The 12,343-nt window shown below is 36.4% G+C and overlaps 1 protein-coding gene across 15 annotated transcripts in view; it reads left to right on the top strand.

The window, feature by feature from the left end:
- The window catches only part of SH3D19 (SH3 domain containing 19), a 161,389-nt gene extending 149,292 nt beyond the window's left edge, over positions 1 to 12,097 (top strand). For 11 of the 15 annotated variants that reach the window (XM_046655985.1, XM_046655984.1, XM_046655991.1 and 8 more), the window contains 6 exons: positions 1,012 to 1,070; positions 3,296 to 3,497; positions 3,965 to 4,021; positions 6,468 to 6,654; positions 7,056 to 7,153; positions 10,191 to 12,097. In XM_046655985.1, the coding sequence (XP_046511941.1) occupies positions 1,012 to 1,070; positions 3,296 to 3,497; positions 3,965 to 4,021; positions 6,468 to 6,654; positions 7,056 to 7,153; positions 10,191 to 10,307 (720 nt within the window). In that variant the 3' untranslated portion in view covers positions 10,308 to 12,097. Of the gene's footprint in view, positions 1 to 1,011; positions 1,071 to 3,295; positions 3,499 to 3,964; positions 4,022 to 6,467; positions 6,655 to 7,055; positions 7,154 to 10,190 lie in introns of all 15 variants that reach the window. The other 4 variants (XM_046655987.1, XM_046655983.1, XM_046655989.1 and 1 more) reach the window with 1 other exon arrangement.
- Positions 12,098 to 12,343: the final 246 nt, after the last annotated feature.

Genomic DNA, 12,343 nt, shown 5'->3' with positions numbered 1-12,343 from the left:
TCCATTACATCAAAAACTTAGAAAACAGATATAACAGAAAGCCTGTATTTTTCAAATATAAATGAGTTTGAGTCTCTTGAATTACAAAATGTGGGTCTTAAAAATTGACCAGTATATGTATGCCCTGATTCTTTGGAGAAATCCGACCAGATTCTCTAAATTAATATTAAGAGTAATGTTTGTTTTAGCACTCTTCCTCATTTTTCTTCTGCCCAGTGTTGCAGTACTTTAAAAAGCACAATTACCACACTGAAATCAATCACGCTGAATCTGCCACATTATTGGTATAAGTGTTATTTCTAAGCCTACAAGTTTAAAAAATTGTTTTAAAACTTCGAACTTTTAGAATTCATCAAGAAGAGGACTGATTTATTTAATATAAACCTCAAAGCTTTAAGTAGTTTCCAGACTTAGTGCATTATGGTCAAATATTTTATTACAACCCGGCTCCACTAAGCCTTGTAAATGAGGTATCATATAAAGTGCTTGCCGCTTAGTAGATGCTCACTGAGTACTAATTCTTTTCTTCCTTCCCTATTCTCGCTGAAGGGAAAAAGATGTTCCAGAGTTATGAAAATGGAGAGAATCCAAAAATTTAAATAAAATGTTTTGTTTTGGGCTCAGGAAAGTATTGCAGAATCCTACCAACACCATGAGTAGGTGTGGTGGTGCGTGAATGCCTGATGTCTAGTTTCTATCTTCAGTCCTCCTCATCCAACTTGGAGGATATGGGACAGAGAAAACTCAGTCAGGGGTAGAATGATATTAATGTGCTTATTCCAGCAAATAAGAGAAGGATTGATGGGCTATTAAAGGAAAGCTACATTACAAGTTACGTGTTTTTTTCAAAACCCAAATTCTGAATTTCTTACCTTTTAGCATGAGTTTAACACTTAGCTAAACTGGATAATTTCAATCATGCATTTTCTAATTACTTAGCCTAAGTAAGATAAATTTATCTTACTAAAATCTGAAAAAGTAGAATTGTTGTTTTGATTTTGTCTTTACTAGAATGATGTTCCAGAAGGAGTAAATGGGAAAAGAGAATCGGTTTCATCTCATTATGTTAAGTAAGTTTTATTTGTATTTTTTTTGCACAAAATACAAAGGAGGTGAGCGTTTGTATCCTAAAGAATTACCAAGCTTAAACACTTCAGATGTGTGATTATTCAGATTTTCACTATGTCTTTTTAATTATGAGGAATGCTTTACTTGTTTAAAAAGCTGTAGTGGATTAAAATTCTGATGAAGATGCAACATGCTGATAGAAACTGACATAAGCAACTCTCCATATCAATATAGGACGTCTGACAGCAACAGAGTCTATCCTGGTGTTTCCCACAGCCTGGCCTCAGCTTGAGCAGAGACATTTTTGCCATCTAATGCATTTTGTTTTGGCCTTCTGGTGTTTATCTACTAACAAATTTTTATAAGATTGAAATATTTTGTCATCGAAAGTATTTAAACTTTATAGAATAAATATGAGCCCTAAATAAAACCTGCTAGATATTTTGTGTTATTTTGTTTTTAAGAGGAAGTAGAGGAGAGGAAGAGTTAAGCTGGAGGGGTCTTCCTTTATGTCTGAAGACCTTTCTCTGAATTTACATACCCTTTTATGCATTGTTGTAACTCCTTTGTGATTTAAAACACTGCCACAGTGCACCTTTATTTTCTAGCTAAATGAGCAAATTAATAGAATTCACTACCTGCTGAAGACTGTAAACCTGTCTCTGAATAGGTCAGACGTGAGGAGATGCTCCCTGAGGACTTCAGAAAATAAATGCAAAGGTTATCACAAATAAGAAAACTTCTGATGCTACCGTAGTTGAATTCTACTTCGGGTTCAATTTTTCTCCTATTTTTAAGCAGTGTTTTATTTACTCTGTCATCAGGTTGAATTTAAAGTGGACTTTCACAGCCATTGATCCCTTGACCTGACTTAAGTCAGACTGATTTGTGCCAGTTCCAACCTTTTCTCTTCAGGCAATTGCATCGCCTTAGCTTGTTGCTTTTGCAACTTCCTTTCTAAAGCCTCAAATCAAAGGTTTGGTATTAAATCATGCCTTCTAGAGACACAATTACTTTTATCTTATTTTTAGTCAAAATTGTAGATCATTTAAAGATTGTTCTAATTCTCAGAAATGAAGCCTTTTCATTTATTTATTTACTTATTTATTTTTTGAGGAAGATTAGCCCTGAGCTAACATCTGTACCCATCTTCCTCTACTTTATATGTGGGATGTCTGCCACAGCATGGCTTGATAAGTGGTGTGTAGCTCTATGCCTGGGATCTGAACCAGCGAACCCTGGGCCACCAAAGCGGAGCATGTGAACTTAACAACCATGCCACCAGGCCAGCCCCAGAAATGAAGCCTTTTTAGAGGAAATACAAAAATCTTTCTTTTTTTAAGTGTTTTGTTTGTTTGCAGGAAAAGATTTGCCCCAAGCTATCATCTCTCTTTTTTTTTCTTTCTCCCCAAAGCCCCAGTACATAGTTGTATATTCTGGTTCTAGGTCCTTCTAGTTCTTCTATGTGAGCTGCCGCCACAGCATGGCTACTGACAGCCGAGTGGTGTGGTTCCGCACCCAGGAAGTGAACCTGGGCCGCCAAAGCAGAGCACATGGAACTTTAACCACTAGGCCATCAGGGCTGGCTCCAAAAATCATTTTTAAAACAACAGTGCTAGGTGTAAGATTAAGTGTTATAAGATTATATGCCAAGTTTCTGTTTTCTTCAAACCTTCTAGTTTTGAAAGCCATTCATCTATGTGTATAAAACTCACTGATTGATTCAACATGTATTGAGCATCTACTCTGCCCAGCTGTTGCCTGTTGCATTCTGCCATGGAGGTTTGAAATCTTGCCCTGAGATTCTCAGGGTTAGCACTCTTAAACTCAGTGCATTTGTGATTGAGAGGGTTCAGACTCAGCCATGATTACTGTGGCTCAAGGATACAAAGACATGGAGACAGGGGAGATTCTGTAAGGAAGTAAAGGTGATCAAAAGACGTGGCGGCATAAACTGACCACCTAGCTGCTTACCTGCAATTCTGCATGTACTCTGTGACCTTGACTTTACCCTTTCTGAGTGAATAGGTTCATATCTAAAAAGTAAAGACTATCCTTTAGAAATGTAGCTTATTCCATCTGACGAAAAATTTTAAATTATGCCTCGTATACCTTGTTCCATAGTAAACAGAATAAATGCTTATTGAAAGACTGAATGAGAGTTTTAAAGCATTTTGAAAGTTAGTACTCTGTAGTTTAAGCCACAAATGTGATCTTCTTTATTCAGAGGCCCAAGATGTGTTGCTCGGTTTGAATATATTGGAGACCAGAAGGATGAGTTAAGTTTCTCAGAGGGAGAAATTATTATTCTTAAAGAGTATGTGAATGAAGAATGGGCTAGAGGAGAACTTCGAGACAGAACTGGGATTTTCCCTCTTAACTTTGTGGAACTTGTTGAGGATCATTCCACCTCTGGTACAAAGGTTTTAAGTGAGTATGGAGAGTATAATTTTTTATTATGTCCTATCCTAATTCAGCTAAACCAAATAATAGGATAATACATAAGCTGCATAATAATTCATATTACCATATTTTTTAAGGTAGTATTTTTATGGTAGTATTACCATGTTTTAAATGGTAATAGTCATTATTGGGATGGTCATTATTGTGGTGATTAATTTTGGTATTTTAGGTAATTAGCAATAGCTTCATATCGGAAATGGCAGACAAAGGATCAGACTTTTAAACAGAAATGGTCTATAGACTAAAACAATGTGTATCTTCCTTCATTTTACAGTAGAGGAAACAAAGCCAGAGAGGGTAGTGCCAGTCAAATCTATGTGCCCAATACACGAAGAGACTCATCTAGAATCCCAGACTTTTCGCTCTTACCCTATGGTTTTCTCCAGTACCATATGGTCTTTACATCTCAAGTTTTGACTTTTTTCTTTTTAACATAGGCACAAAGTTACCCTCGAAGACCAGAAAAGAAGATTCTGGTGCAAATTCTCAGGTAGGCTGCTTGAATAGGTAACTGTAGTGAAAGCTAGGTTTCAACTCTGAGAGGAATATGAAAATCATAATTATCAAGAGAAAATGTTATGAGTCATTTTTCAATTCATATAGCAAATGTTTGAAATAGTTAAATAGTTAATATCTTTATTGTATATAGAGCTCATACAAATGGATTAGAAAGACATGCAAACCCTGAGAGAAAACAAGGAAAGAGACATGATTTGAATAGTCATTAAAAAGATACTGTAAGTGGCTCATATTAAAAAAAAAAATTAACCTTACTAGTAATCAAAGAAATGCCTTGTAAAGCAGCAATAAAATACCATATAACATATCTAGTTAACAAAGATTCAATACATCTTAGCACTAAACAATTATAAATATATGAATGTTAAAAAAGAGAAAGTACAGGGACCAGCCCGGTGGCATGTTGGTTAAGTTCATGCACTCTGCTTCAGCAGCCCTGGGTTTGCAGGTTCGAATCCCGGGTGTAGACTTACACACCATTCATTAAGCCATGCTGTGGTGTCATCCCACATACAATCTTCCTCAAGCGAAAAAGAGGAAGATTGGCAACAGATGTTAGCTCAGGGCCAATCTTCCTCACCAAAAAAAGAAAAAAAAATCATTGGTGAAAGGGATAAAGGGGCACATATGTATGATGACAGATAAAAACTAGACTATTGATGGTGAACACAACGCACTCTATACAGAAACTGAAATATAATGATGTACACCTGAAATTTATACAATGTTTTAAGCCAATATGACCTGAATAAAATTTAAAATATAAAAAAAAAGAGAGAGAAAGTACAGATTATTATTATTACGTCCCACCCTAAGTAAAGGATTAAAAAATGAGATGAGATTTTAGTCACAAAGATCATCATAGTGGTATTGTTATAATAGGAAAAAATTGGAAACAGCCTAAATATGACCATTATCGGGAGAACGTTCTAAGGCCATGAAAAACTAGATTTATAAAGTAAATGTCATGGGAAGAAAACATATGTTATAGGAAATTGAATATATAGCATAAAAAGACTAGAAGGAAATATATTTTACTTGTTAACATTCAGTTGCCTTTAGGTGGTAAGAGTATAGGTGGGTGGGTATTTTTCCCACTTCATACATTTCCAAACTGGCCAAATGTTTAGGAACATTTGTATTATTTTTATAATAGGAGAGAGAAAAAAATGGATTAAAATTTTACACTGTATAACATGACTTCACAAATGTTTAAACTGAATAGGCATGTGGGCGACTTCCATGTTTTTAGTGACATATTTTAGAAGAGTGAGCCTGACAGGGTCATTGTTAGTCAAAATGTCACCGGCCATTGGGCTGTGTCTCTTAATTCTTTCCTCCTTGCCCACTGATCCAGTCAAACAAGAAAGAAAGTGACTACAGTTCTCCAAAAGGACATGCTCACATCTGCCTGCATTTCTGGGGAATGAGAAGTACTGTTCTTTAGGGTTGGTTACTCAAGTGCAGGAGCAAGAAGGCTGGGGTTCTGACTTTTTGTTTGCTTGGTTTTTTGTTCTTGTTTTATAAGTCATCAGTTGTTGAGAACTTAAGATGTGCCAGGTACTGTGCTGAGCATTCTACATTCATTATCTCATTTAATCCTGACAGCCACCCTAAGATGAAGCTAAGGCTCAGAGAAGAGAAGTATCTTGCCCAGTGTCAGCTAGGAAGTGGCACAACTGGGTCTAGAATCCAGGCCTGTCTGGCTCCAAGCCTTTGCTCTTAGCATTATCCTTCCTCCATGCTTGAGCGTCTTGAACATAGCTCCTGTTCCAACTTGGCAGAGACACCTCTTCACAAATCAGAACCTTCCTCTGATGTGTTTAGGGCAAAAGCATTCTCACTGGAGCGTTCCAACATGTTAGCCCACCACGTTTGGGTCGTTATCCTGCCAGCCTTAGAGCTAACTGCTACTCATAAAATTAAAAGTGTGAATTAATGAAGTCTTATGCCATAGAATCTGATAGCCTCTGAATCAGGTAAAGACCTGGAAATTAACAAACTGCCCTTTCTGGTCCTTCTTAAAGTAAAGAAGAGCTCTACTGAAATTTTTTCAAAGTATCATACATACTATACATAAATATTGTATGCTTTCACCTAATTTTTTAAATGTAACTAATATCATAGATCATAATTAGAGAAAAGTTTTTACTTAAGCATTGTATGTCCCTTAAAAGCAAAAAAAGTCACAAATTCTATCACATCTGTCATTTATAATTATATTTTAAGAAAAAAGTTATTGGAAACTTTTATTTTGATAACTTGATGGCAACATAAAATGTTGGGAGATTTGAAAAAGCCTTCACACTTTGAGATCTTATGACCCCTTAACTTTTTTTCCACCACTTTATAAGCTTTGTAGAAATCAATTTTAAATAAAATCTTATATTTCTGACCAAACTTCTGATTTGTGACAGAATAACAGTCTTTCTGGAGAATGGTGTGAAGCCCTTCACAGTTTTACAGCGGAGACCAGTGATGACTTGTCCTTCAAGAGGGGAGACCGGATCCTGATCCTTGAGCATCTGGACTCTGAGTGGTACAAGGGCAGACTGCGTGACAGGGAGGGGATCTTCCCAGCAGTCTTTGTGCGGCCCTGCCCAGGTATGACAACTGCAAGAAATGACTCATTACTCTCTACGGGGATCCCAAGACCTTTGAAACAATATGTATTTCTTTTCCCTCTGGCCATGTTCAGTTTATTTGCCTACATTTCAAAGAATTGATTCATAAAGTTATGTACTCTCGTTATACTTTGTTGGAGTTATGGGGAAAAAAAGATAAAAATGCTTTCACTTAATAATGGCTAATTTTGTCTACTCAATATATTTTGTATAATTTTTTTCCTGCTAAGAGAACAACCTTCATCTTTTTGAAAGTTAGATAAATTCAAAATTAATTGTAAATAATCTGTCCTGGAAATGACAGGGGGATTTCTTAACGTGTTTGATTCATATTTTAGTTCAATGTCTTTCTGTATATTTGAATTTTTGTTGTCTTCACAGCCGAGGCAAAAAGTATGTCTGCTTTAGCCCTGAAGGGGAGGAAAGCCAAAGCCTTATATGATTTCCATGGAGAGAATGAAGATGAGCTTTCCTTCAAGGTCAGAATGTGTATCTTTTTGTAACTGCTAACTGCATTAAGCAACTATAAATTTTGAAATGTCTTCCATTAAAGGGTGGAACATTGGATGGAGTACTCATCATTAGCCAAGAATGAACGGATCTCAGACCCTAATTCTAAAGGAAGAGTTTAGAGAAGCTGAATAGGGCAAAAGTGAATTATCAGTAAGGCCTTTAGGTACTCAAAGAAAACTTTATTGGCTTGATACCCACACAATTCCCAGGCGAATTCCTTATTCCTAGGCCTTATAACATCAGATCTCAGGGATATTGTTGGTATATTTTGTTGGTAGCCCTAGTAAAGGATGCTTCTTGCAGCTTGCTACTGTCATGTCTGTGAAAATCAGTGGAGAAATCAGATGGTACCTACTACAGCTGGCCACTGCAGAAGTGCCTCATGAGACACTGGAGTCTTATCCACAAAGACACGGACTAGGCTTTAGGGAAATGATCCCAAAAGATTAAGCTGATTTGCAGAGGTTTTTTTAGAAGCCAAAGTTTAATCTTAATCTTCCTTCATCTAAGTAAGATTAATAAGCCTCTTATTTTTTTTTTCTTTAAGTAAAAACAGAATATGTCCACGATCCTGTTTCCCCAGTCCACAGTTGGACCATGGTCAGAGAAAAGCACCCAGGTAGTACTATGGGACTGTCCCCGAGGAAGGAGTGGTTTAGTCGTCATTGCTGTCAGAAGAGCCTGTGTCAGACAGTGGCAAATTCTTCATCATTGGAGATAGTCAGTCAGAGGCAGGGATGCTGTAGGAGGAATTCAAGCATGAAGGAGTGATAGGACAAGGTGAGACTTAAAACAGCGGGTGTTTTCACTGAGACGAGGTTTTCACCTGTTTACAACAAAATGAGAAAAACAAGGTGATGTTGGGTATGTGCAGGCTTTGGGGAAGTCACGAGTAAAGGGGGTGTGCTAAGATATGTCAGTATAAGTTTGCTAACTTTCCTGTTTTGTGATGGAGTTTACCTTGCTTCTGAGACTTTCTTCCATCTTTTTCATATTAAAATGTCATTTCTATTATAAAATATTATTAGTAATTTATAGATAGTTCTTTTGCTAAATTATAATCTGGTAACCTTATATCAATTCTTTTTTTTTTTTTTTTTTGGTCCTTAAAATCCAAATGTTTGGAAACTGTTGCCCTAGTCCTTTCAGTCTTGAGAGTCACTGGCTCAAAATTAATTTCTTTTATCTTTACATAAAATGTTACTGAAGGTGAACACTCTGGATTCAAACTTTGTGGTTGTTCTTTTGGCTTTCGTTTAAGTTATGTCAGTATAAATAACAGAATTCACATAACAGTATCCTCCAGAAAATAGGTTATCTTCATTTTACAAATGCCTGACTATGAGCAAGATGGTTCTAGAGTTTTTAGTTAAGGGATTCTGTACTGCTTTCAGTATTGTTGATCATTAATTTTTTATTAAATATCCACAGACTATTAGTAGATAAAACTTTATTTTTTAAAAGAATTGTTCTAGTCCTTAAAAAACTGACATGGTACGTACTCTGAGCTAAGAAAATTAGTTTTAGTCAATCATTGTGTTATAATTTAAGAACCATAAGGAATTTATTTATAATAGAAACTTTCAATAGCCAGAATTTTTACAGATTTTAGCAAAGTGAATTAATGACATTTTATAGCATTTTTCCTTTTCATTTTCCATAAACAAAGGCCTTAAAGCAAACCATTTTTCCAGAGGGCAGTGTACCAGGGCTACAAATAAATCCATTTAACCTATAAAGATATTCTTAAAAGTAGCCAGGGTCATCTTGGACGATTATAGAATCTTAAACCCAGATTCTAAGAAATGGTTAGACACCATAAAGAACAAAATAGTTTCAGGAGATAATTTGAAAAAATATGCTTTATCTGTTGAGGAATTATAATTCACACGTGAATAAGACACACACGTGAATAAGACACAACCTGAGGAGGATAAATCAGTGTTCTGAGTCAGGGTGAACTTCTTTAGGAGAGGAAAGAATGCAAATTTGATAGTGAGGCCATGGGGGAATGGAATAAAACCAGATGGTAGAGGAGAATGTACCATTATGTGGAAGAATAAATGTAGAGTACAAAATGCTGAGGATGTTGGGAAAAGGCAATTATAGTAAAAGCCTTTCTAAGTAAGAAGGTCCATTGTAAAATGTGGTGGCCATATTGCCTAATGGTTAGCAATACAGGCCCTGAAATCACACTAGATTTGATTTCTATCTCTACCACTAATTAGACGTGATGCTGAGCAAGTTACTTAATCTCTCTGAGCTTCCATTTTCCTGCTTTAAAATAAGGAAATCTATAAAAATATCTCTCTAAAATGAGAATTGTAATAGTCCTCACCTCTAGGACTGCAGTGTTGTTTAAATGAGTTAATTCCTATAAGGTACATAGAGTAGGACAAGACATACAGTTAAGCACATGGCTCACTCTCTCATCTTCAAGTCTTTGCTTCAGTGTCACTTTCAGTGGGGCCTTCCTTGACTGCCCTAATGAGATGGCAATGCCACACTTTCTGTCCTCCTCTGCCAGCTTGTTTGTTTGTCTACCCACTCTAGAATGAGGTCTTTATTCATTGCTCTGTCCGTAGTGCGCAGAACAGTGTCTGACACATAGTGGATGCTTAATAAATAATTGTTAGATGAAAAATAAACATTTTTAAATTAAAAATATGTATATAATACACACACATGATAGCTGGTATTGCTATTTATTAAAGAAGAATTTTAGATCAAGAGTGGTGAATTTGGGGGGCACAAAATACAAGCAGGAAAATCAAAGTGCAGCACAGGTGACACTGTCAAAGGAATGGGCTTTGAGGAACAGGCGTCCAAGTAAATGGCATCATCAGGTACAGATCATCTTTGTGGTACCTCATTTAATCCTCTCAGCAAGTCAAGATAAATGAGATACAAACAGAAGATGATACGTGCCTCTCCAGGTGGGTGCTCACCGTGTAGATACTCAACAGAAACTCAGAATTATTTCCAATTCCTGTCTTCCTACAGGCTGGAGATATAATAACAGAGCTGGAATCTGTAGATGATGACTGGATGAGTGGAGAACTAATGGGAAGATCTGGAATATTTCCCAAAAACTACATTCAGTTTTTACAAGTCAGCTAAAGGTGAAGCTTGACTGTGTTCCTTGGCACAAGAACTCACTTGAACTATCACTTTGACTATCAGATATGTTTTTGCACTATTTTTTTTTAACTGAAAGAAATCTCTATGCTGTACATGGTACACTAGAATTTTCTGAAAGCAGAAAATGTCTAGATTTTGAGGTTAGCTTTCATTCACAGTAGAAACATGCCCATGGAAACCCATGAGCAAGTATTCTAACAAGGAAAACATCAGGCAGGATTAGCAAGGCAGATACAGACTTCCCCAGGGAAAGCGTCTGGGGACATGGCAGCATGGGGAGGCTTACAAGCAAAAGTTGCACTTGGACATCTATTTTCATCAGCACAAGTGAATTAACCATGCTTCTTCATTTTTTACTTTAGTTTAAAAAGAGGACGTTTGATATTCTACATGCTGTAACTATCAGGACATGGTTGGTAATCTAAATTTCATTTTTGATATTCAAATTAATTCTAACAGCTTGAGCGTATTATCCTCATTACCAGGGCAAATCCTTACTTCAGGAGGGGGTAGTGTATTAACTAGCTGGAGCCTTTGTCAGCATGAGGTGAATCAGCTCATGCTCACCAAATGCTCCTTGTGTTACTAAGGGTTTTCCCCTTTGTCCAAGGAGTTGAAGGGGGTTAAAATTTTGTGTATCTTAGTCAGGAGAACCAAAACCATCCTGAAATGCCTTGCTAACACAACTAACCCTTCCACATACCTGCCGTACTTATTTCTTTCCTCCATGTATACTTTATGTTAACAGGGTTATTATAAAGCACGTTTTCTGAATCTGCAATCATTCTTTTGACAATTACTGGTAGCCAAAGAAAAATTCATTTTCTTTGCGTTACCCCAGTAATATATAAAAGCTGTGTCTTGTAGTGGTACATTATGAATCACATATATCTCTGAATACAGAGCAACTGTTAAGATGGAAAACAATGCCAAACCCCCACAGCTCATTTCTTCCTAATATAATCAGAATGAAAAATAATTTAAGACCGAATGCTGATACTTTTTTGGGATTTTTTTCCCTGGCTCATCCCTGCACAATTATTAGAGTAAATAAAAAAACCACTTTCCTGCTTTCCATTGTTATGCATTCCAGGCTTAGTATAAAAGTGGTTCCTCACTTGACTAAATCAATTACAGCTTATGGGCTAAAGCCAAATAGGTCGAAGACAATCTTCCAAACAGATCAATGGAATAGAATTTCATTGGAAATGTAAAACACTTTCCCAACAATGTTGATGACTTTCTTCTGTTTTTGAGAAGAGTTTCATATGCTGGGCCACCTTTCAGCTTTTGTTATTATTTCCCATCATCCAAAGTTAGGCAGCCCGTGGTCAAACCATTGCGTGAACACCACATGGTTTTCTGTAAGGAGGAGAGATTTACTTTATCTTTGATTAAAGTTTATCTCCCAGCTATATGGTTACAATTGATTTTGGAGTACGGGAGCTGTTTTTTCTACATGGTTTGGATAAAGAAGACAGTATAAAGAAAACTCTTGTCAAATTTCACTCGAGTAATTTCATGAGAAATGGATTGTCCCAACTACATTCCCATTTGCAGAAGGCTGTACAACAGAAGGAAGGGGGGAGTGTCTGCAATAGGATATGAGGTATATTTCTTTGCATAATTTTAATATGTCGAAGATCGTGAAAATCGAGCTTTATTGGAGAAAAATATCCCTCTTAAATTTTGGCCTTCTGTCAGCAGAATGATAAGTGCAATACTTGTAAATCTACTTGACACTATAATAAACTGAACCGAAATTTTCAGTCTTTTCTCACACTAGGCTGAGTTTTTTGAGAATAAAGGTGGTATCTTATCTTTATATCTCCAGCCCTTTACACCATATAGGCTCAGTAAAGATTGGTTGGTTGGTTGGCTGGTTGGTTGGTTGGTTGGCTGGTTGGTTGGTTGGTTGATTGGTTGATTGGTTGGATGAATGGATAATTTTCACATATATACTATCGTGGATCCACCAAGATCCAATATCTTTCCTCTTTAATTTTTGACAAAAA

This window comes from Equus quagga, chromosome 3 (assembly GCF_021613505.1).
Source record: "Equus quagga isolate Etosha38 chromosome 3, UCLA_HA_Equagga_1.0, whole genome shotgun sequence".
Lineage (NCBI taxonomy): Eukaryota > Metazoa > Chordata > Mammalia > Perissodactyla > Equidae > Equus > Equus quagga.
This window is presented reverse-complemented; position numbering and strand designations above follow the sequence as displayed.